The sequence below is a fragment of the Gopherus flavomarginatus genome, chromosome 1 (genome assembly GCF_025201925.1).
Source record: "Gopherus flavomarginatus isolate rGopFla2 chromosome 1, rGopFla2.mat.asm, whole genome shotgun sequence".
In the NCBI taxonomy this organism is placed as follows: Eukaryota; Metazoa; Chordata; order Testudines; family Testudinidae; genus Gopherus; species Gopherus flavomarginatus.
This window is the reverse complement of record NC_066617.1, coordinates 95360861-95385257: the sequence shown is the minus strand read 5'-3', so window position 1 is coordinate 95385257 and position 24397 is coordinate 95360861. Positions and strand designations below refer to the sequence as shown.

The window sequence follows — 24397 nt, the reverse complement described above, 5'->3', positions numbered from 1 at the left end:
AGCATCCCAAGCAGCTGCTTGGGGCGGCTCGCTGCAAGGGGCAGCAGGCCGGGTGTTTTTGCCCCCAGGCAGCCCGCCGAATTGCCGCCGCGGAGGGCGGGGGCAGTCCGTGTGCTGCTAGGGTGGCACGCATGTTTCCGCGGCGGCGGCAATTCAGCCGCAGCTTTTATGTTCAGCTGGGCGCGGCGGCGCAGCTTCTGTCTTCCGACTGAAGGCAGAAGCTGCCCCCGACTTGCCACCGCCCCGGAAACGCGCGTGCCGCCGTAAGGGCGCACAGCCTGCCCCTGCCATCAGCAGTGGCAATTCAGCACGCTGCTTGGGGGCAAAAACAGTAGAGCTGGCCCTGCCCACAGCACCTCATCGACCCTGTTCCAGTGATTGCATTGCCATGGCCCTTTCCCTAATTAGAGCAATTTCCATTCTAGGGCAATTTCATCAGGGGATTTTGCTACTTCTGAGAATGCTGCTGAGCCCCACAACAATCTTGCCATAGCCAAGTATTATCACTGCTTTACAGATGGGGAAATTAAGGCAGTAGGTTAATCACTGTGGCCAAACTTGCATAGGAAAGCTGTGACAGTTTGGAAGACACTAGAGCTCTAGGCATAGGCAGCACAGCATGCCCTCTCCCTTCTGTTTCTAAGATGTCAGTTTTATTTAAAAAAAAAAAAATTCTCATTGGTGAAAGGAGGTAAATGTAAAGCCCTGGAGTCTGAAAGCACCTCTCTATACCCAGAACAGGTGCAGCACAGCCACAAATAACACAAGTTCTTTCCAAATCACTCCTCCTCTGTCTTCCCCACTACTGTCCAATTCCCACAGCGAAGTGCAGTGCAACCCTAGGGGTGAGAGAAATTGTATCTCCGTTACCTATCTTTGCTGACAGTTGTGATATTGGTGGACCACTGGAAACTGAACTTGAACCACCATCTAATTTCACACAAACCACTGTTTTTAAGTCTCTGTCACTGGAAAATACAAAATCACTAAGGTGGCAGAGTGCTTAAAGACAATAAAAAAAGAGATGGAATCCTATGAAATGAGCAGCTGAATCTAAGGCTCTGCCCCATTCCCTCACTCTCTTTAACATGAGAATCCCAGCTCCCACAGAACAAACTGTTTTCTTTAAGAGACAGATTTTTTTCAAATGACCATGTCAAAGCTCTCTCTCAACCATTTTAACTTCTGCTCGCCGCAAATATGAGAACTCTTTGGAGAAGTCGGGATGAGCTGTGATAGGAAGTCTAAAGCAGTTGGGAAGATTCTCTAAATTAGCAAGATTAACAGAACAGGCTGATCCAGTAAGGATGGCAAGATTTGGTTTATTTAAATTATGATTAAAAATGGATATGGATAAATGATTGAACACTTTGCAGATATCATGGGAAAGGTGACCTTCATTAGATTTAAAGTCTCAGAAATGACCAAGGTCAAGATCCCCCACTGCTACACCTTTACAGGTAACACATGACAAATGCACTTTTTTTGGGTAACTTACTAAATTATATTAGAATTCTACAAATAAGGTCTGTTAGTAGAACTCACCTTTGACTCAGGCTCTCCATTACAGTATATGTATAATCCAAACATTCTCAATGGTCACACTTGAGCTCCTGGGCTGTAGGGAAATAAAAAGTGTGCCATGGCCTTCTAAATAAATGTCCATGTCAGTTAAATTATCCCAGGTTTGACCTATGATCACAATGTTAATAATGTGACTCTCTTCCTTAAACAAATACCATTAATGCATGTGTCTACATTCACATCATCCTAACAGTAAAGGAACTTCCTATGCCAAAAATATGGAGATTAGTGACCCACCTAGACCTGTATCCTTTCTCCAGCTGTGGCTGAGGCTTAGTGTATAAAATCAGAAAGCTCCTTGTTAACTGCATAATAATCTACTATAGAGAACATTTTTAGACAGAGGGACACCAGAACGCACCATGCCTTTCTGCCTTTGGAACTAACTGTGGATCAACAGGACAACAGTCCTCTAAAAGGATTAGTGTTACTGCAGGTTTGTCTCCATGGAGCAGTACTTACAGTAGTGACAAACCCTTTCAGAGCCTTGAGGCTGCATTTTTAATCAGGAAGATAAACTTTGAAAGCTTGTCACCATGTAGGTTCTGTTTACATGCTTGCTAAGTGGTCAGTGGCCGTTCTAGGGCTTGTTGCTTCACACGGTCCTGATAGTCTTAGCCAGGCTGAAGACCACCATGTTTCTTGTCAAATGGGAAAAGGAAGGTTAGCATCCATGTAAAGAGGCTTTGCAATGCAGACAACTCAAGTCTTCTGTCCTAAGGAGGCCATGATGAGCTGGGTAAATACACCACCACAGAGCATATGGATGTTTAAAAATAAGGATGCAGCACAGGAATTCTTGTGGTTATCATCAAAAACATGCACTCCACCACTTGGAAGGTCAGTGGCCTTATAGACATTTCATCTGTCATGATAGAAATATTATTACTGGGAGAAAGGACAGACAAAAGTTTTCCGAGGCAGGCAGGAGAGTTGTGCTACTATGTAAGGTTCCCAGGTTCTCATTGCCTTATTTACATTGCAGTAGCACTGAAAGACCTTACTCAGGTTCAGGGCCCATTGGGCTCGGTGCTGTCCCTGCTCCAAAGAGATTACTGTGTAAATGAACACTGGAACATATTTTCCCCTCTACTGTTACAACTGTTGTAGACCTTCATGAAGTGAGAATTGCCAAAAGGCTCAGACAGTGCATAGTTAGGATCCACTCTTTAATTAAATGTTTGTTGTGAGCTTAGTGCTCCTGAAAGATACCTAAAAGACCTGTAAACTGAAGGCCTCTCTCAGAACAGGTATGGAGAAGACAGCAGCAATGCAAACTTCTCCACATCGTCTCACCAATATATTTCAACCCTGAGGGTTGTTCAGTCTCAAAGCTCCATTCATTCTTTTGCCTTCAAGCTGCCAATAATGTGGACTGACTGTCCATTTTGATAGTGTGGATACCTAGCTACTAAAAATTAGACCAAGACTACCAATCTCATTTCACATCATAGGACAGCAGCCAGCTATCAGCTGGTAATAATTCTGATGACATAGTGAGCTGGGCTGAACTTCAGCACTAAAGCTGTAAGGCTTTGTCATATTAGTACCAGTTGCCTGAGTTGAGCCAGGCATGCACTCTCCTCCCACTGCCCACCTTGTGCTTAACTATGTATGGCATTCACTGAACCAACACTACTGATTTGAGACTTCCCAACTTCTTTCTACCAGTGAAGCAGCAGGCTTGATTCAAAGTTCAACTGACCTGGCCTCTGTCAATTTCCTCAGTGTCTTAAGAAGTTTAGAATCCAATCTCTGTATAACAAACATTTATTCTGAAACAGATAATACATAGTCTTCTCCAACCCCTAACACTCCCTTTCTCCCACCCCTTTTTATTAAAACACAGATGTCTGATGGATGATCTAAAAGAGGAACAATTGATGTCTCAAACCTTTCCCCCATACACTTGCAGTTCATAAGAAGCATCCCCGATAACTGCAGTTATTTTCCAGATACAATGAGTACTCAGAAAAGCAAGTTCTGTTGAGTCCTCAGTTCTTTCTATGGCTACGAGTGAAATGGCATGATAGAGGAATGGTTTGTAGCCACCGGACAGAACAAAGAGTTTGCACAAGAGTGCAAAAGAAACATAGGGTCCACCAAGAAATGGAGTCTGAATCTATAATGGTACTGGACAGAGTTCACTAAAGAATATCCGCAGTGCTGACCAGAATTGGTTAGTTTCATAGCTGGAAGGATCAAGTTCAAACTTCAGCCAGATTTTGGGGTGGTTTTCACTTTCCTCTTTTCTCATAATACAATTGAAACTAATAGAGTTAGAGCTACCTGGACTTCCCAATTTTCACTGGGTTAATACTATGCTAACAATGGGAGCACAACAAGTGCCACCTAGTGGCCAATGGCTCATCACAGACAAACAGTCCCTCCTTGGAAGGTACATTCTTGTGGCTCTACCTGGGGCTTGCTTGGTTTCCATGCTCTCTTCTCTGCTGTATACCTTACACTGATTTCCCAACGGCCATCCCTGAGGCCATGAAGTGCCTCCACCATCCTTCCAGCCCATGTACATGAGCAGCTGGTCTGCATATCGGCCAAGCATAGCTCACGTGGAGCCATTTTACAATTGATACTCCTTCAGAGCAGGCGGACAAGAGGATTATTTCCTACATATTAGTACATGACTTACTTCCCAACCCACTCCTCTCCATAAAATTGGACTGGAGATGCTAGAAGAACTTCCCAGTCCCAACCCCACTCAATAAAAAAGCTCATGTCCCTACATGGACAGCAGGGGTTGGCAGAACATGATATGACTCAACCTAATTGGAGGGGAAACACTCAATTTCTAGTGTTTCTGGTTAAAATCCCTGCTCTCACATGAAGTTAGTCCAGAAAGAAGGAAAATGCAGATCACCCTGGGGTACCCTAAGGAGCAGATATATTCATGTTACACAGAAGCCTGGGCTATTTTCTCCCCCTCAGTGCGTTACTGAATGCTGAACTTCACCAGGACAATAGCAGAGGCTTAACTGTGACAGTAGATTAGATGCGGTATGTCTGCACTTGTGCACATATCCTCCCCACAGCCCAAACTCTTCCATCAGTTGATAAACAGGGGAGCTGGATTCTTCTCAGAGCCTCCAAGTGTCACAGCTGCTGATTAGCAAAGCATCTAACAACCAGGCAGAAGTTGTATCCTACCAGGTGCACGTGAGATAAAAGTGTCAAAACGCTGCTTGCTTCTGAGCATCACACCTGGCTCCACCCCAAATGAAGCAGCTTTAAAAATTAAATCTGGTATCAAGCAACAATAACAGAGGGGCTTCACCTTTCGGTCAGAGGTTGTTAGCCGGAGGACAAGAGGTGCTGTTTATCATTCCCCTTCCCTCAAAGTCTCTAGGTGCACTTTTAATAGCTGGCCACAAAGGGGTGTGGAGCAAACGAGGGAGTTACATGAGTCTATGCTTGGTAATATATCTCACTGTTAGACGGGGGAGGTTATTCTCTTGGAAAAATGTGGAAGAAAACTCCAACTATGAAAACAGAAAATACACAAGAGAGGGAACACTACTGTACAGGAAGGTAGCGATCATAGAAAACAAAAAACACAAGGTGGGCAAACACAGTAACACCTGCGCTCCCACGTGATTCTCCCCTTCCAGGCCTTCAGCAAGTTTTCCAGTCCACTGCTCGCCTCCACTCTTCTCAGAGTTTGATTTTGAATTCTGTGGGCTGCACAGAGACAGAGGCCGCCGAGGATTTGAAGAGAGCCTTCAAAATGGTGTCAGGGTCCACCTCAGCTGGCGGATTTGAGGAGGCACCAGCATTCGACCGCCGTGGTTCTACTTCCTTCTTCACAGAGGGGGTGTCGCTTAATCGACTGCATGATGAGAAAGACACAATAGTTAATCTCACATTACAATAAGACTAGGGCAGTCTCAGAGGCTACTGTTCCCCCTCCAAGACATTAGGTGTGTGGCTTAAGAAATGCTTTCAGCCGTGGAAGGGTTCCTGGTCCCAGCCTCTCATTCCTGAGCCAGCAGGGGCTAGGGGTGCTTTGGAAACAGACTGCAGCACACTCAATTCAGGTGCATGTGAAGGGAACGCATTGCATTGCTCAGGAGCAATCCTGCAGCCAGTCAGGCTAGCACTGATGGGCTGTGGAAGGAGTCTCATCTTGTTTTCCTTGAGTGGAAAGGCAGCAGCTGCAATCCAGCGCTAGGTACAGCTGAAGGGGTGTAGGTGAAAAAGGGCTACAGAGGATTTTCTTGTGAGAAGAATTTGCCATAGAAAAATATTCCTCCTGTACCTCACCTCAAAAAGTCCTCCCCAAAACAGAACCTGCAAATTCTTTTGGCTCTTCCACCCGGAGCACTTACAGCAAGATTGGCTGATCTGATGTGATGACGTTCCCGTTCATGTGAAGGTTGCACTTCATTGGCTGCCCTAAAAAAACCCAAAACCAAATTTCATATCCCCAGCAAGGCAAGACCCCAGAAGCATTACACTGACGTGCGGACAGAGGTGAGTGGATGCAGCCCCACACATTGGGGAATTGTGGGGAGCCATTAGAGACAGCAGCTTCACTCTTGAGTCATGGCAAAGTCAGAGCACTTGCAAGCAGCAGCGGAGCTACCGTAAGAGCTTAATGCAATTACAATACTCTAGCACCAGCATAACAGCTGGCCGAGCAATTACAGAGTAGGCTGCTATGGTTTAGCAAAGATGCAAGAGAATCTCCGATTGTGAGCTGCTTTCACCTTAAGTGACTTTGCTCGCTAGGATAAAGTTACAAGAGCCATCAATCCTCAAGTTTAAGGGCAAAGAGCAAGTGAATAACCATCTAGAGTCAGCAATGAATTTCTATCTACAATTATATATCGGTAAATTGTATTAGCTGAATCACTGTACTATTCAAAATCCATACAGAGACTGATATTCATTTTTGCAACCCCCTGATTTCAGAAATGCTTTGGATGTGCCTTGAGGCCTTTGCAAAACACAGGGGTTCGTCATACTGCCCAAGCAGGGACACAATGCCTTCCTGTGAAGTGTCCAGCATTGGCTGGGGTCAGAGACAGGATACTGGATTAAATGCACCAATAGTTTTATCTGGTGGGGAGAATTTTGTGTTTTTAACTTCAGCGGAAGCCAGAGGCAACCTCTGAGCTAGACCGCTCCCCTAGGGAAATAGATTTTGAAAACAACACTGACGGACAGTGGAGATACTCAACTACCTACATAAAACCTGTAGCATTGAACCCCAACCCCCTTTATCCAGCTCTCAGTAGCATTCCCTGACACACTCCCTCCTTGAGCAGCACAAGACTCTGAATTACCTTCTGAAATCTGCACCGAGCTGGAAAGCCTTTGATTGATTCATGCACCTGACCTTCAACTCCAGCCTCAAACTTACCATCTAAACATCTGTTGTTGTATTTCTTATATGCTGTGATGGCATCTTCCTTCTTCACAAAGACCACTTCAGCCACTCCAGGGTGCATGAGACGGGCTCGCTTTAGAGCGCCACACACACAAAACAGCTCCTGAGGACAGACAGCAGGTCATGGCTGTGCTTGCTGTCAGTGCCACATTAGAGTTATTGCTTTGATCTGACGGTCTTACCATGGTGGGCCAGGCTCAGAAAGAGGGCCCCCACATCCACAGCTGAGTAGTTCAAGACTCTGGGAGTGAAATAGCTAGCAGTCTAGAGATACCGACTATGGTATAAGTCAGTGGTGGGCTACACTGCGGCCCATCAGGGTAATGTGACTGTGGGCCACAAGACATTTTGCTGACGTTGACCGTCCACAGGCATGGCCCCCTGCAGCTCCCAGTGGCTGCAGTTCGTCATTCCTGGCCAATGGGAGCTGCAGGAAGCAACGAGCCGCTGGGATGTGCTGGCTGCCACTTCCTGCAGCTTCCATTGGCTGGGGATGGCAAAAGTGACCACTGGGAGCTGCAGGGGGGCCATGCCTGCAGACGGTCAATGACAGGAAAACATCTCGGGGCCCGCAATCAGATTACCCTGATGGGCTGCAGGTTGCCCACCACTGGTATAAGTACTTGGGTGTCTGATAGATTGATTACTAACACTACTGCAGGATGAAGCGTTCAAGGTTACTTCAGTCATAGCATAGGAAATAACTGGAGTTAAACCCAGTAACCCCTCTCTGTCTAACTGAAAGAGAGAGGAAGGTTTTTCCAAAGTGGGATTAAAAGGATTTCCATGTTTTTCATTTCTGAAAGGAACACAAATTAAAATTCTAATCAGCTGGGGGCCTATGTTTAGTGCTCAGGAGCTGGGAGCACAAGGGAGGCTTACTATGAGCAAGTGCTGTGGAGGTTCTGGATGTGGAGGGTGGGCAGTAGAAGGGTGAGAACAATGCCACGTATCCCTTGAAATCAACTCCTCCAGCCAACTACACATGGTCTCAATGCACCCTAAAAGGGATTTTTCTTCAGCATAAAGGTTAAGAAGTGGAAGGTAGGGAACTCTCAGAACTCTTCCGAAAAAACAAATGTCAACCCCTGCACTAATACAAAATGTGGCTAGTGCAATCAAATCTATGGAGAGGGGCATGAGGGAAATTCTAGCCACACAGAGCCCAGCAATAAATGGCACTCACAACAATGTCTTCCTCTGTGACTCTGGGGTGCAGATTGTTCACAGTCATCTTTGTACCTTCCAAAGGGCTGAACACCGGCTGCTAACACAAAGAAGAGCATATCATATGCAGAAGGACAGAGTAAAAGACATCAGAGAAGACATCATGGCAGAGAAAGCATGAATAAACTGAAGCAAATAGGGCCCTAGGGAAGGCAAATGGGAGAAGGGAGAGGGAAAAACAATGCTGAAAAGTTAAGACGGTACTAAGCTCCCTCAAACCTAGCCCAACTGGTCTTTACAGATAAAGCCCATCTTTCCTGCTGATAGGTCTCTGAAGTTATTTTTCCATCTCAACCCCAAGTGTGATCATTAGTTTAGCCCTGCACATGTAAACAGTCAGTTAAATCTCAAATCCCATTGGTCCCTGAAGTCACCATTGGTGTTGAAGTAACCACCCATTTCTTATCTTTTATCCTAGCAACACGGATTCTGCCAGGACTTCTGGGGGACAGAACATTCAACAAAAACATCAAGATGGGAAGCCCAAACATTCCCCCTTCTTACTGTTTAGCAATAAATGAGGATTCATAGACAGATTCAGCTTTAAAATGCCTGGAAGTGGGTTCTAGTCACCTAGATTGGCTTGACCCTCTAAGTAACAAATCCCATGTTGAGGGTGTGGGAGGGAGATGTCGAGGCGAGCTCTCCATCCAGCCAATCTAGACAGATTTTAGAGGTGTGGAGGGTATCCACTAGAAGGCAGACCCCTTATCTTGTACTCACCTCTACAGGTGCTGGTTCTTTTGGTGGTTCCTCCTTGGTCACCAAGGTCCGGGACATGTTTGTCAGGGCCTTTGTCCGAATGGGAGAGAGAGGTGCTGGGGGGGCTGTATAGGTGTCATTCTGGACCACTTTGGTGAGGGGGACGGTCTTGGAAAGAGAGAACTTATTGCCACTCAGCCCAGCCTAAACAAAGGGTGAATAACAGCATCCTTGAAAGCTGTAACCTTCTCAAGCAGAAACCCCTTTTCAAGCAGCAATAGCCAGGGAGAGTTACCAACACACACTGAGGTGCTGTCACACCCTCCCAGTCTGATGACTTTATGAGCTACTGGAGACTCTCAGCAGCTCCACCCCTGGCTGGGGAAATCAGCTAAAGCACTTATGGATGCATTTAGCCCTAAAGACAGTGTCACCGCTCCTTGCAGACAAGCACTGTTAAAGGATACTTGTTTTCACATTGCAGTAGTAAAGCTCAGTTAAGAAGGATTTTCATTTTACATCATTCATCCTGAAGATCCCAAAGCACTTTTCAAACTGCCTGCAGAGATCATTCATCCATTACGATTTATCTATCTATGGGCTAGAATGCAGTGGCCATTCTTCTCCAGAAACACTAACCTAGTATCACGGTAAGAGATGTGAAGAATAACATCTCCAGTTGGGGGCTGCTTGGGGAGTTTTAGGTCAGCAGAATATAATGATCATGCTTGGAATGTGGTCAGTGTATTGGAACTAACATCTCTACTCTTGCAAAAAAAATCCAGGAATTTTTAATGACCTTAAGTGGTCAGGAGCTCAGTTTTAAATCTTAGTCAGATGCTGGCAACTCCAGCAGTTAAGTGGCATTGATTCAGCACTGACTTAGATGAACCAAACCAGATTGTGGGCGCCAGGACAGCCACATTTATTTGCCTGCTTTTCCACCCTCCCCCAGATGGTTGGTGCCTGCGGATAGGCAGCCAGCTGCAATTTTGCAATGCAAGAGGATCTCTCTCTCTAGTTGTCCAGTCTGGGATCAGTGGGACCAGCAAGTTTCCACTACTCGCATGCTCAGGCAATGATGAGCCAGGTTCAAGGAACTATTCCCCCACCAGGGGAAGACAGCCAAAAGCCAACATGCAGGAATCTCCTACCAGTGACGGTAAGCAGTCATTCTGGCTGCAAAAGGCTTATAACAACGTACAGAGCCCAAAGAGGACTCCTCTGACCTGCAAGGTAAAGCTGGAAGCACAGGCATGAAGGAAAGGGAGGGGCTGAGGGCAAACACATTCCAAGGGGATCTTTTACATACTTTAAAAGAACATAAGCCCTGTAAAACTGCAGCCTGCATGTCCACCCAAGGTGAGCATGGTGTGGTGGGGACTGTCGAGACACTCCCTTACCGCGTTGTGCAGGAAGCTGTTTGTGGTGGTGATTTTCATCTGTTTGCTAGGAAGGGGAGATACACTTTCATCATCATCTTCCATGTCATACAGGCCCTAAAGACAAACAGCAAGCAAACGATAGTCTCACAAGGGCATGGTTTTACTCAGATGGCACCATGCCCATCACCTTCCTCTCCCCAACTACAGCCTCCTGAGGAACAGACCTGCTCACTGTCAGAGAGATGGTAGCAACAACCCCTCTCTGTGCCTTGCTCCTGCCCTCACAACTCAGTGACAAAGAGCTGAGGTTGGATAAATCTGATTCAAAAAGCAAGTGAACACAAGAGTGCCCTCGCAATGACACTTCTTCCTCAGGGATGCCACAGCAAAGAGAGTTCTCCAGAAATACTGCAGCTACATACAGATTTCTGAATCGCTGAACATTATGTGGACTCATGGACATTAATACAGTGAAGATTTAGTGCCTGCTGTTCCTTAGCATCCTGCCAGCTACCAGCCTAAAGCAAATGTACATGACTTTTTGGTAAGCAGATGGCTGCCAAATGCATGTGAGTCCAAACTTCCTTTTGAATAAACTGTATTCAACACATTAGATGCCTGTCCGGTCCCAGAAAACACTGTGCTGAGGAGGTCGAAATTCTTTGTTGCTGAATGAACAATTCATTTCCAAGCTTCGTTAGATGCTTTGAATCCCTACCCTCAACACTGTGGGGAACTCCCAAATACTTTCATTACATTGTAGCCAATACTGTTTTTAAGAGGAAATATAAATGCATATGGTTGTTTCCAAAACACAAAGCCAAGATACCTGCCCAAAGAGCTTATAATTCAACTCAAACACAAAGATATATGGTATATCTTGACTTTAGTAAAGCTTTTGATACTGTCTCGCAGGATCTTCTCATAAACAAACTAGGGAAATGCAACCTAGATGGAGCTATTATAAGGCGGGTGCAAAACTGGTTGGAAAACCGTTCCCAGAGAGTAGTTATCAGTGGTTCACAGTCATGCTGGAAGGACATAACGAGTGGGGTCCCGCAGGGATCAGTTCTGGGTCTGGTTCTGTTCAGTATCTTAATCAATGATTTAGATAATGGCATACAAAGTACACTTATAAAGTTTGCAGACAATACACCTCTACCCTGCTTTAAAGCTGTCCTCGGGAGCCAAAAAAATCTTACAGAGTTATAGGTGAAACTGCATTATATTGAACTTGCTTTGATCAGCCGGAGTGCTGCTTTACTGTGTTATATCCGAATTTGTGTTATATCGGGTTGCATTATAATAGGGTAGAGGTGTACCAAACTGGGAGGGGTTGCAACTGCTGAGGAGGATAGGATTAAAATTCAAAACGATATGGACAAACTGGAGAAATGACCTGAAGTACGTAGCATGAAATTCAATAAGGACAAATGCAAAGTACTCCACTTAGGAAGGAACAATCAGTTGCACACATACAAAATGGGAAATGACTGCAGAGGAAGGAGTACTGTGGAAAGAGATCTGGGGGACACAGTGGACCACAAGTTGATTATGAGTCAACAGAGTTACACTGTTGCAAAAAAAGTAAACATAATTCTGGGATGTATTAGCAGGAGTGTTGTAAGCAAGACACAAGAAGTAATTCTTCTGCTCTACTCTGCACTGATTAGGCCTCAACTGGAGTATTGTGTCCAGTTCTGGGTGCCACATTTTAGGAAGGATGAGGACAAATTTGAGAGAGTCGAAAGGGCTACAAAAATAATTAAAGGTCTAGAAAACATGACCTATCAGGGAAGATTGAAAAAACTGGGTTTGTTTAGTCTGGAAAAGAGAAGACAGAGAAGACATAACAGTTTTCAACTACATAAAAGGTTGTCACAAGGAGAAGGAAGAAAAATTGTTCTTAACCTCTGAGGAGAAGACACGAAGCAATGGGCTTAAATTGCAACAAGGGAGGTTTAGATTGGACATTAGGAAAAACTTCCTGTCAGGGTGGTTAAGCACTGGAATAAATTGCTTAGGGAGGTTGTGGAGTCTCCATCATTGGAGATTTTTAAGAGCAGGTTAGACAAACACCTGTCAGAAATGGTCTTGATAATACTTAGTCCAGCTACGAGTGTAGGGGACTGGATTAGATAACCTCTCGAGGTCCCTTACCGTTCTATAATTCTATACTCAGGGAAACAGTTTACAAAGTGTGGAGATCAGTGAAGAAAGGATCTGCAAAAGAAGTGGGTTTAAGGAGGACACAGGTTCTGGTTGGGCACAGGAAATAGGAGTCTGCTCCAAGCATAAGCTGCAGTAATGAAGAAAGCATGAAGGCAAGAGATGCAGCAGGACTGTAAGAAGAGGGATAGTTGGATGAAATGAGAGCAGAAGTATTGGCAGGGATGGAGTTGTGTGGAACACTGAGGATGAGGACAAGGGGCTTGTATCTGACATGGATGGAAAGAGAAAGTTGGCGAAGGGATTCACAGAATGCAGCAACATTGCCAGAAGAAAGGAAGAAAGAAGTGTTCTAACCAACGGCATTCTGGGCAGATAAGGGTGGGGAGTAAATTAAGAGATAAGACCAAAGAAGGCCAGAGATAAGGCAATTACACTCATCAAGGCAAGAGATGACCAAGACATGGAAAAGGTTTTACCATAGCTATGAAGAGGAAAAAATAGATTTGAGAGATACTGTGGAGGAAAACCCCAAAAGAAACAAGAGCCTGGGTACAGAAGAAGAGAAAAGAAATCAAAGGAGATGAGAATGTTACAAGTCTGGCTGGTGCTAAAAGATTTCAAATGCAAATATGGTAAAAGAAAGTGACAGCACAGAGTGCCAGATGTCTCCCTCAGACCTCCAGAGGAGGTGTGCTCAGTTAATGAATACAGAAACTACCAGGCTAAATCATAGCACTGGTCAACGTAATCCAGCATTCTGCCTCATCAGAGTCCAGTATTCAGAACTTCTGAGAAGGGGGAACCCCCCACATAATGCACCTGGTCATTTGTGAACAGACCACAACCAGATTCAGCCTAGCAGGCTGGATGTTGGACTAGATGGACCAACTGCATGATCTGGTGTGATATTACCAACGATTTTATGACAAGAGTCTAGAGGGAAGGGACACAGGAGAGGATTCTGCAAAGAAACTTTAAAACTCAGAAAGGCAAAGGTTGTAAATACCACCCTGTATTCTCAGAACTGTCATGTACGATAGCTACGATATAAAAGGTCCCTTTTATTTGACCTCTCCTCCTCCTACCTTCTTCACAAGAATACACAAGAGTCAAGGTGTGAAAGAACTTTCAAATTCCTCCCTTTCCAAGATACTAGAACCCAGAGGAAAATGAAAGGTGTCCCCGTCACATTTACTAATCCTTGGGGAAAACACATAATAACAAGTGGATAGTACCAGTACTGCCAGTGAATGGAACTCACCTGTCTCTGTGTGTGGTTGTTCACTACATTGATCCTCATTCCTGCAGGATGAGTGTGTCCTGGGACTGCAGCCTTCTGCTGTGGTATCAAAGGAAAGAAACAGCCAAAGGATTAACACCACAATCTGCCAGTCCCAGTCTCAAAACAGGGCAGCCATTTGTTCATTTCAAGAATACTTAAATAAGACTCACATCCCTGCTCTCATATATACCATGGTAGGTAGGACATAGAGACAAAGCCTCAGTTAGAAAGCACAGAAGAGTCAGAATAATGCAGAATCAATTTTTTTTTCTGCAGTAAGTGCTCAGCATGACACACCAGCCCAAAACAACAAAGGAATTAAGAGCTAAGGCCTAGGTAGAGGATTTATAACTGCCAATTATGTGAACTTTGACTCAAGATTAGCAGGAGATGAATTTAAAACCTGCAAGGCTAAGATCAGACTTATGCATATACAAATATTAAATATAGCTAAGTGACAGGATCTGCAGACTGCCCTTCTTTGGTGCTGTGGGAAGCAACAGTGCATATAACCACGTTTTATGGTATTGTCCAGAAACCTACACCCTAAGGATCAAAGTAATTCAAAAGCTCTGTTCTATATCAAGCATGAACTTATCCCTACTCAAGTATGAAGTTTTGCTTGAAGCTAATGCTGCACAAGATGGTACAGCTGGTCCTTTCAGCAGTCTGACCAGTTACTCTGTGCGACTGGAATAAACCCAGGGTCTACCACAAGGGTCTCAAACACGCGGCCCGCAGGAGCCCCCCACCTTCCCCCAGTATTTACCTAGAGTGGCTCTGGCCTGGAGCACACCGGGGTCAGGGCAAGCTCCCTGCCTGCCCTGCCCCCACACCGTTCTGGGAAGCAGAAAGAACGTGGGGGAGGATAGGTGCAGGGTGTGTGTTGATGTTGCTTCAGGCACCGCCCCCAGCAGCTCCCATTGGCCACAGTTCCCTGTTCCCGGCCAATGGGAGATGCTGGGGGTGGTGCCTGAAACAACAGCAATACACCCCTGCACCTCTCCTCACCCATGTTCCAGTATATGCTGGGCCAGTACATGCCCACCCCCCCGAACCGTGCCTGCAGTCGAACACCCTGCCCTGAGCCCCTTGCCGCACCCCTCCTGCACCCCAACCCACTGCCCTGAGCTCCCTGCCACACCCAACCCCCTGCCGTACCCTGAGCTCCCTGCCGCACCCCGCACCCCAAGCCACTGCCCTGAGCCCTCTGCCGCACCCCTCCTGCACCCTAATCCCCTGCCCTGAGCCCCCTGCCGCACCCCTCCTGCACCCCAATCCCCTGCCCTGAGCCCCCTGCCACACCCCTCCTGCACCCCAAGCCCCTGCCCTGAGCCCCCTGCCGCACCCCAGCCCACTTCCCTGAACCCCCTACCACACCCTTCCTTCACCCCAATCCCCTGCCCTGAGCCCTCTGCCGTACCCCTCCTACACCCCAACCCCCTGCCGCAACTCTCATCCCTCCTGCACCCCACATCCCAACTCCCTGCCCTGAGCCCCTGCCACACCCCACACTCCTCCTGCACCCCCTGGAGGCAGGGAGGGGGCGGAGTTGGGGTGGGGATTTTGGGAAGGGGTTGGAATGGGGGCAGGGAAGGGGTGGGAAGAGGCGGGGCAGAGCCACATGGAAGGGGTGGGGTGGGGGCAGGGCTGAGGGCAGCGGGGGGGGTTTCAGTGATGCGGCCCTTGGGCCAATGTACTAGTCCTCATGTGGGCCTCATGGTCATTTGAGTTTGAGACCCCTGATCTACAACTTCACCATTTCACAACTGACAGTTCCTTTTCTGGAATATTGGGTCTCTTAACTGTTTAGCAGCCATCTCCGAGAGCAGTATGTAACTTGTCCAGGACAGTGGGGCTAATATTCTCTTTGCAAAATTAGCATAGGAACTTTTAATAATCACAATGAGTCAGAGCCTCAGTTTTGCATTTCTAGAAGGCAGCATCTCCTGCAGCACAGCTCCCTCTAGGCTCCTTCTCTGCCACTGATTCAGATTCAGAGAGAATGTCTTCCCTACTAAACCACCACCACCACTTCCTGCAGCACACTGAGGTTTCCTTGGAGGCCTCTCATTCAGGTAATGATCAAGAACTATCTTCCATTCATGTCAGACATCTGACAAGATTGCATCCCAAGGCAACATGGCTGTCTGCCTGATGGGACCAGGACAGTTTAGTTTGTGGGTTGTGAGCAGGGGCATTTGCAAACAGCTGGGAATTTTGGCAAAACCTGTGAAGAATCTTAGATCACATGTAGGGTTTCCTCTGTGGTTTTAGTTATGTGATTTCATGTTGTTTTTAACTCTACTATGCACAATTCCAGCAGTTCTCAAACTGTGGGTCGGAACCCCAAAGTGGGTTGCAATCTCATTTTAATGGGGTCACCAGGGCCAACATTAGACTTGCTGGGACCCAGGTCTGAAGCTGAAGTCTGAGCTCCCACCCGCCACATCAGACAGCGGGGCTCGGGCTCCACCCCTCCCACTCCCGAGGTCATGTAGTAACATTGTTGTCATAAGGGGGTCATGGTGCAATGAAGTTTGAGAAGCCCTGCACTACTCCTTAGTCAGCTCTGTAGGGCAAGAGGAATTGGTCAAAAAAATCAGTAAGGTCATTAAAGTAGACCAAGTTTTCAGAAGCCACTTAAATCTTCTAGCGTGCACTGCAAGAGTCTTAACGCCTCACAGCCGAGAGCTCTGTACACATCCCTTTACCTTAACTGTCAAGGATTGCTATAAGTGTCACCTATTTGAATAATCAACCACTATGGGAAGCTTTACTGTACTGTGATTAATGCATCACACTACAGTAAAGTGAGAGAGCCAGCTTCTATCCTTTGGTCTAGTCTCTCACTCCCCAGGCTGGCAAGGACTGGGAACTCTGCAGAGATAATGTGCAATTTCTCCAAAAATTCAGTCCTCCAAATTCAAGGAGGAAATGGCTTTTCCTAGCAGACATGGGAAGCAGCTGAAAAGAGTGGTCAGGTAAGAGATTCAGCAAAAGGTTTTGGTAGCTGTGGTGCTCATCCTAGGGAGGAGGACAGTTTAGCAGCCAGAAGGGGTCAGGATCAGGTTGTAAGTTCCTGTTATCATGTGCGGTGGTTTGCTGCTCTCCCCCAGCACCTTTCCTTTTAGCTGTCCAGCATCCTCTCCTCCTTTACAGTGACATACGGGTCTACTCACTGCACTAAGTGCACGTGTAGTTCACTGTGGAGCCTGGCAGGTGATAAGCGGCACTGGGGTCCAGGAGAGTTAGCTGAGATTCATGTTACCTGAGGGCAGTGGTGGATTACCACACAGGCCCACAGAGCCTGTGCCCAGGAGCCCCGGCCAATGTGGGGGCCCCTGCAGGAGCACCGGAACTCTGGCCCTGCATCCTTGCTTCTCCTCTCCCCCCAGGGTCTTGCCACGCTGCTCCTCCTTTCCTGAGGCCCCGCCCGCTGGAGCCCAATGAGCATATTCCCCCCCTGCCTCCTTGTGCAGGGCTGGCCTGGGCCCTGCTGCTCACCCCCAAGCACCGCCACTCTTCTCCCCCCACCCCCCCCCAAGTCCCTTTTTGGCAAAACTGGCCATTTATCCCATTTCAGCCAGGTCACAGGGCCTTGGCGGGGAAAGGAAGGAGCATGGGGGGGCCCAAATGTTCTTTGTGCCCAGGGCACTAATAAATCTTAATCCACCTCTGCCTGAGGGTGGATGGGAAAGGTTGTATCCATGGCAACGGGGTAAAGTCAGAGATCAGTGAACAGAGGAAAGCTGGCAGGCCAATCAGTTGGCTATATTGAATCTGGGACAAAACCCGGGTTTTGTAATTTGTCAAGTAAATAGGCCACTTCCTGAAAACGAGAACTTTCCTGCTAAAACAGGTCATCATCAGCTTGTGCTGGAAAAGGGCTGGAAAAGAAGAGAAGATGGGGAAATGAAGACCAAAAATGTAGATATCTGTTATAAATGCAAATAACTGCATATTCTAACTTGTAATCTTATTCTTGCAGACAGTCCTATCCAATTAACAGAACATCCAACCACGCTGTCCAGATGGGTGTTTTGCTATGATGATCAGCAGTGTAGGAGTTAATGATGATACTTATAGACTCATAGACTTTAGGGTCAGAAGAAACCAATATGATCATCTAGTCTGACCTCCTGCACAAAGCAGGCCACAGAACCCTACCCATCCACTTCTATAACAAACCCCTAACCTATATCTGAGTTATTGAAGTCTTCAAATTGTGGTTTGAGGACCTCAAGCTGCAGAGAATCCACCAGCAAGTGACCCAGAGGAAGGAGAAAAACTGCAGAGGAAGGCGAAAAACCTCCAGGGCCTCTGCCAATCTGCCCCAGAGGAAAATTCCTTCCCGACCCCAAATATGGCGATCAGCTAAACCCTGAGCATGTGGGCAAGACTCACCAGCCAGCACTCAGGAAAGAATTCTCTGCAGTAACTCAGATCCCATCCCATCCAACATCCCATCCCAGACCACTGGGCATACTTATCTGCTGATAATCAAAGATCAATTGCCAAAATTAAGCTATCCCATCATACCATCCCTTCCATAAACTTATCAAGCTTTGTCTTAAAGCCAGATATGTCTTTTGCCCCCACTAATCCCCTTGGAAGGCTGTTCCAGAACTTCACTCCTCTAATGGTTAGAAACCTTCGTCTAATTTCAAGTCTAAACTTCCTAGCGTCCAGTTTATACCCATTTGTTCTTGTGTCTACCTTGGTACTTAGCTTAAATAATTCCTCTCCCTCCCTAATATTAATCCCTCTGATATATTTATAAAGAGCAAGCATATCCCTCCTCAGCCTTCTTTTGGCTAGGCTAAACAAGCCAAGCTCTTTGAGTCTCCTTTCATAAGGCAAGTTTTCCATTCCTCGGATCATCCTAGTAGCCCGTCTCTGAACCTGTTCCAGTTTGAATTCATCCTTCTTAAACATGGGAGACCAGAACTGCACACAGTATTCTAGATGAGGTCTCAACAGTGCCTTATACAACGGTACTAACACCTCCTTATCTTTGAGGAAATACCTCGCCTGATGCATCCTAAAACTGCATTAGCTTTTTTAACGGCCATATCACATTGGCGGCTCATAGTCATCCTGTGATCAACCAATACTCCAAGGTCCTTCTCCTCCTCTGTTGCTTCCAACTGATGTGTCCCCAGTGTATATCTAAAATTCTTATTATTAATCCCGAAGTGCATGACCTTGCACTTTTCACTATTAAATTTCATCCTATTATTATTACTCCAGTTTACAAGGTCATCCAGATCGTCCTGTATGATATCCCGGTCCTTCTCTGTGTTAGCAATACCCTCCAGCTTTGTGTCATCCACAAACTTTATTAGCACATTCCCGCTTTTTGTGCCAAGGTCACTAATAAAAAGGTTAAATAAGATTGGCCCCAAAACCAATCCTTGAGGAACTCCACTAGTAACCTCCTTCCAGCCTGACAGTTCACCCTTCAATACGATCCCTTGGAGTCTCCCCTTTAACCAGTTCCTTATCCACCTTTCAATTTTCATATTGATCTCCATCTTTTCCAATTTAACTAATAATTCCCCATGTGGAACCGTGTCAAATGCCTTACTGAAATCGAGGTAAATTAGATCTACTGCATTTCCTTTGTCTAAATAATCTGTCACCCTTTCAAAGAAGGAGATCAGGTTGGTTTGGCATGATCTACCTTTAGTAAAACCATGTTGTAATTTGTCCCAATTACCATTGGCCTCAATGTCCTTAACTACTTTCTCCTTCAAAATTTTTTCCAAGACCTTACATACTACAGATGTCAAACTAACAGGCCTATAGTTACTCGGATCACGTTTTTCCCTTTCTTAAAGATAGGAACAATGTTAGCAATTCTCCAGTCGTACGGTACAACCCGTGAGTTTACCAATTCATTAAAAATTCTTGCTAATGGGCTTGCAATTTCATGCGCCAGTTCCTTTAATATTCTTGGCTGAAGATTATCTGGGCCCTCCGATTTTGTCCCATTAAGCTGTTCAAGTTTGGCTTCTACCTCAGATGTGGTAATATCCACCTCCATATCCTCATTCCCATTTGTCATCCTTCCATTATCCCTAAGCTCCTCATTAGCCTTATTAAAGACTGAGGCAAAGTACTTATTTAGATATTGGGCCATGCCTAGGTTATCCTTAACCTCCATTCCATCCTCAGTGTTTAGTGGTCCCACTTCTTCTTTCTTTGTTTTCTTCTTATTTATATGGCTATAGAACCTTTTACTATTGGTTTTAATTCCCTTTGCAAGGTCCAACTCTACATGGCTTTTAGCCTTTCTCACTTTATCCCAACATGTTCTGACCTCACTAAGGTAGCTTTCCTTGCTAATCCCACCCTTCTTCCACTCCTTGTAGGCTTTCTGCTTTTTCTTAATCACCTCATCCAGCTTGGTCTACAACTCCTGCCTCTGGTTTTTTCTCCCTTTTTTGGGATGCAGGCTTATATTTTCCTCAGATTTTTTCTGGGCAAGATGAGGGTGCTTCACATCTCTCAGTGCTACTACTTCAGTCTGTCTGAAGACTCAGAACGCTGCCTTAGTCACATGTAGAAGATTTTATTGGCCACTAGAAGGACCAGAATCACTTTTGCTCACATGAAAGCTCAGATTTTGCAGACAACACTCCAAATACCAAAAATCCAGACACCATAAAACCTGGCATGCCTATTTCAGTGTCTGGGTTAAAATTCATCACTATGGTTCCCACATTCCTCCTCTGTAATCATTTGAATTCATCTATCCAACCGCTATCATTGTAACTGGCCTGTCATAGCACAGATGGTGGGGATCAAGTGATAGGATAGCAGTGACTACCTACCTGAATTGTTTTGGTGATCTTCATGGCTGGGGTCACTGTCCCCACAGATGGACTTACAATTGCAGCAGTAGGAGCACTCCTTTTCAAGCTGATCTTCTCTCTGGCATCTATCACTTTGGTCACCTTCTCAGCAGGCACACTCTGCTGCTTGCGGGAATTCAGCATTTCCCGGGCATCCTGCACTTTCCCTTTGATTTTGAACCGAGCATCTTTCTGAAGCAGTTTCTCCCGAGCATCTTTAACTCCCAGTTTGTGTCGCGCATCAGTGAGGCCAATCTTTTGCCGGGCATCAAATGTCCTTTGGAAACTGATGGTTGGTGTTGGTCTACTTAAAAGAGTTTGCTGGATCCCAATTCGAGATCGAATGCCTCCAAATACTGGCCTGCTGTTTAGTCTGGAAAAATATATTTCAGACTGATAAAGTGGGTTATAACATTAATGGAAGCATTTCTGTGGGTGCAAACAAAACCCTGTATTCCCAAACAGAACCCCGAGTATGCATGTGCACATACAAAACAGCAGCAGAGTGATATTCCAATAGTCTATCTATTCTAAAGGTCCTAGGTGTTTTATAAGCTGATTAATAAACTATATGACATGATATGCAAAAGGCAAAACGACAAGATTTTTAAAAATGAGTTCCTAAGTCCATACTTAAGCAGCTGTAAATGCTGAACATACAGCAGCTCCCATCTAAGCCCTTATGACTTCAAGCGTTGTTATTTTGGGGGAACCATGCAAAGACCAAAAGGACAGAAACAGCTTTCCACACTTTTGGATTCAGCACATCCTTCAACATGTTCTTTGTAACACAATATGCCCTGGTAGAAAAACAAAATTAACCTGTACTGACATCTTTTCAAGAATTCCTGTTAGACAAACACAAGTTATGTTTTCTTGAAGTGCATGACCCTCAGATGTTAGGATGTGTGAGTGGCTTACACCATTTTCACTTCAATTCACCCAGTTCCAGTATTAGCATCTGAGCAGAATTATACAGACTGCTACCTACTTAACGCTGTTGAAAGCAGTCAGGATTCTCTGTATTGAAGATTAAGTTAAATCAGTGTTATCAAGAGAGCAAGAGTTAAAGAAAAAAGTAGGTGGTATGACGACTGTCACTTTTCTGCAGAGAATCACTCCTGTAGTAACTGAATGATGCCTAATACAGGAGGAACCAGTAACCACATCACTCCATATAACTCTGTTCCTGTTATTACAAATTCTACTTAATAGCTTGATGTGACAAATAAAATAAGAGTTATCACTTTCATAATGTTTGAGTGGGCAAGCAGATTTTATGCCTAGACTTTTGAATTTTCATGACAATCTTGCAAGGCTGTATTAAACAGCATTATATAGTAATATAAATTAATTCTGCTTGCCAAATACTAAGTAAGGCATATTAGCTGGATCAGGGAGCTTACAATCCATGTCAGACACCATGAACAAGAAATAGACAAGGCACAAATGTTCAAGTAAGGGATGCTGTTGACAGATTACTGCTGAGCAAATGAAGGTTGTAAGGATTCCTGTTAAGAAGGGTTTTGAAAGAGAGAGAGGAAGTGCTTCGTGTAATAAACAGCATAAGACTGTTCCAAGAATGCAGGAAAGCATGAATGAAGGGACAAAGCCAAGGCCTTGGCTAGACTAGGATTTAAAAGTGTGTTAAAATGTACTAGCCAAGTAGTTCTCAATCTTTTGGGGCTCAGGATCCATTTGTAAATGTTTATGACTTGTCACAACCCAGTAAATAGTCTGGGGGTGGACGTCCTGGGGTGGTTTCAGTCAGATCCTGCCCCGGGGGTGGGGCACTCACCCCACAGTGGCAGCTCCTGTGCTGTGGGGCTGGCTGGGTTTGGCTCTCTGCTCCCGGCATTGCAACCTCTGGGGTTGCAGTGCTGGTCTGGTCTGGTCCCGCCTCCGTGACTGGATAAAATTTGTGAGTGGAGTTCTGACCTGCCTCACAGGGTTACAGCTTGGTTCACTCAAATTTGGACTGTTGAGGCTCCCATCATCATGACAGCTGGGCCCTGGGACCACAGAGATTGTAGTGCCTGGAGCAGGGAGGCAAGCCCAGCCAGCCCTGTGGGACAGGAGCTGCCACGTGACCCTTTGGAACATTCTCGCAACCCAATTTCTTGCAACCCAACCCATGGGTTGAAAAATGCTGCACTAGTCAATATGCGTAAGCTAACCTGTTGTAGAAGATGAAGCTAGACAAGATAATGTAGACTTTAACTTATCCACTTTAGCACATGTTCAAGTCTAACCTCTCCCCAAACTAAAACCATGGGAGCAGACTGGATTGCCTAGGAAGAGCAGAGAGAGAGATGCGAAGCATGAACAGGGTCTTGAGGAGCATCGAGTGTCTGAGGCAAAAAGGAAGGTCAAAAGCTGCCATAGGAAAAGGTAGCAGGGCAGGAAAATCAAGAGGGCACATAGGCCTTGTCTACACTAGATATATACTTGCTATGCTAAGAATCATTCTCACCTCTTAACTACCTTATAACGCATGTCACATCCACAAGAACGCTGAACAGTTTTGCAGGTGTGCTATCAACTGTATGAAGGAGACTATGATTTTTCAGATCTAAATATCTGTTTAGTCTGAATCATTTCATCCTGAACTCTGGCCAGTGTGGCTGCAGACTAGCCCAAATGTTTAAACTAGGCCTTCCATGTCCCACTGCTGGGAGCTGTGCTGGGAACTGCAGGCAGGGTACCCAAGAACACAGAAAACGTGAAGTCCTACACTTAAAGCAGTGTGTTAGCGTGGCTGCAGGGCAAACCTGCAATAGTTACTGAATCCTTTCAGCACGGCTAGTGTGGACTCACTGAACCCTTTATGCTTAGCCTGGTTCAGTTCTCCAGTGTAGACAAAGCCGCAGCAGGGGAGGCCGAGAGAAGAGCAGCGGAGCAGCAGTCTCGGGAGGCAGCAGATCCCTTTGCTCTGGCAGGGAGGGGGCTTGCGCAGGCGAAGGCAGGAAGCTGGAGGGGAGCCTAGGCGAGCACCGGGAAAGGGCAGGGCGACCCCCACGGCACAGCGAGGCTGCCGGCCCCATACGGGAGAGGCCGGTCCCGCACCCGGGAGGGGGGGGGACAGGGGGCAGCAGCCGCCGCCGCCGCCGAGCTGCCCCCTCCCTGAATCTCCATTCCCCCCATCCGGTCTGACTGACAACAAGGCCAGCCAATTAGCATCTAGAGAGGGGTCCCAGGGGACAGAGACTCAGCCAATGGAAAGTCGGGGGTGTGAGGAGGGGGCGGCCGCCGCTGGAACAGGCCCAGGCAGGGGTGATAGTGGGGCTCGGAGTCCCGCCGGTGACTCCCCGCCCCAGCGCGCTGCGTCCCGGGCCCCCGGCCGCTCACCTCCCCTTCACCGTCACACCGCGCTTCCGGATGAGCTCGTCCAGGGACAGGTCCGCCATCTTGTCGCGGGGCCCAGAGACAAGACGCAGCGAGCGAGTCCCGGACATGAGATTAAACTACTTCCGCTTCCCCTCCCAGCTCCGCGCGGCAACGGGGCTGCATCGCGCGACCCACCCTCCCCGGGCGCGCGCGCGCGCCACAAAGAGGGCGAGAAGGTAAGGCGCGCGGTTCCCACAATCCTGTGCGTCCGAAGACTCCATATTTGCATACGGGACGACGGTTACGTGGACGATTTCTACCCCGAAAATAATGCTCACGCTGAAAAGAGACACGATGGAAGCGTAAAGAGTGTCTGGAACCGCGGCCTGGGTTAACCTGAATCCGGAGTGGAACTGCCGCCTCGCTCACCCCGACTGTGATAGCATCCGCG

The 24397-nt window shown here is 46.6% G+C and overlaps 1 protein-coding gene across 2 annotated transcripts; it reads right to left on the bottom strand.

Moving 5' to 3' along the window:
- Positions 1 to 1302: 1302 nt before the first annotated feature.
- POLDIP3 (DNA polymerase delta interacting protein 3) lies at positions 1303 to 24146 on the bottom strand. Of its 2 annotated transcripts, none has more exons than XM_050954427.1 (9): positions 23968 to 24146; positions 20599 to 20992; positions 13739 to 13813; positions 10324 to 10419; positions 8942 to 9124; positions 8178 to 8255; positions 6965 to 7094; positions 5928 to 5994; positions 1303 to 5428 (listed from the first exon to the last, which is right to left on the bottom strand). In XM_050954427.1, exons 1-9 carry the CDS (start codon positions 24072 to 24074, stop codon positions 5254 to 5256), a joined length of 1305 nt encoding a protein of 434 aa, XP_050810384.1. In that variant the 5' UTR covers positions 24075 to 24146; the 3' UTR covers positions 1303 to 5253. The 2 variants fall into 2 exon arrangements, with proteins under 2 accessions (XP_050810384.1, XP_050810376.1); XM_050954419.1 differs by having other exon boundaries at positions 13739 to 13816; positions 23968 to 24142.
- Positions 24147 to 24397: the final 251 nt, after the last annotated feature.

Coding starts and splice junctions, on each gene's coding strand:
- POLDIP3 (XM_050954419.1), bottom strand. CDS start 24,074: ATGTCCGGGACTCGCTCGCTGCGTCTTGTCTCTGGGCCCCGCGACAAG. Junction 5,995..6,964: donor CAACAACAGATGTTTAGATG/GTAAGTTTGAGG, acceptor GGGTTTTTTTAG/GGCAGCCAATGAAGTGCAAC. Junction 5,429..5,927: donor TCAGATCAGCCAATCTTGCT/GTAAGTGCTCCG, acceptor CTCATCATGCAG/TCGATTAAGCGACACCCCCT.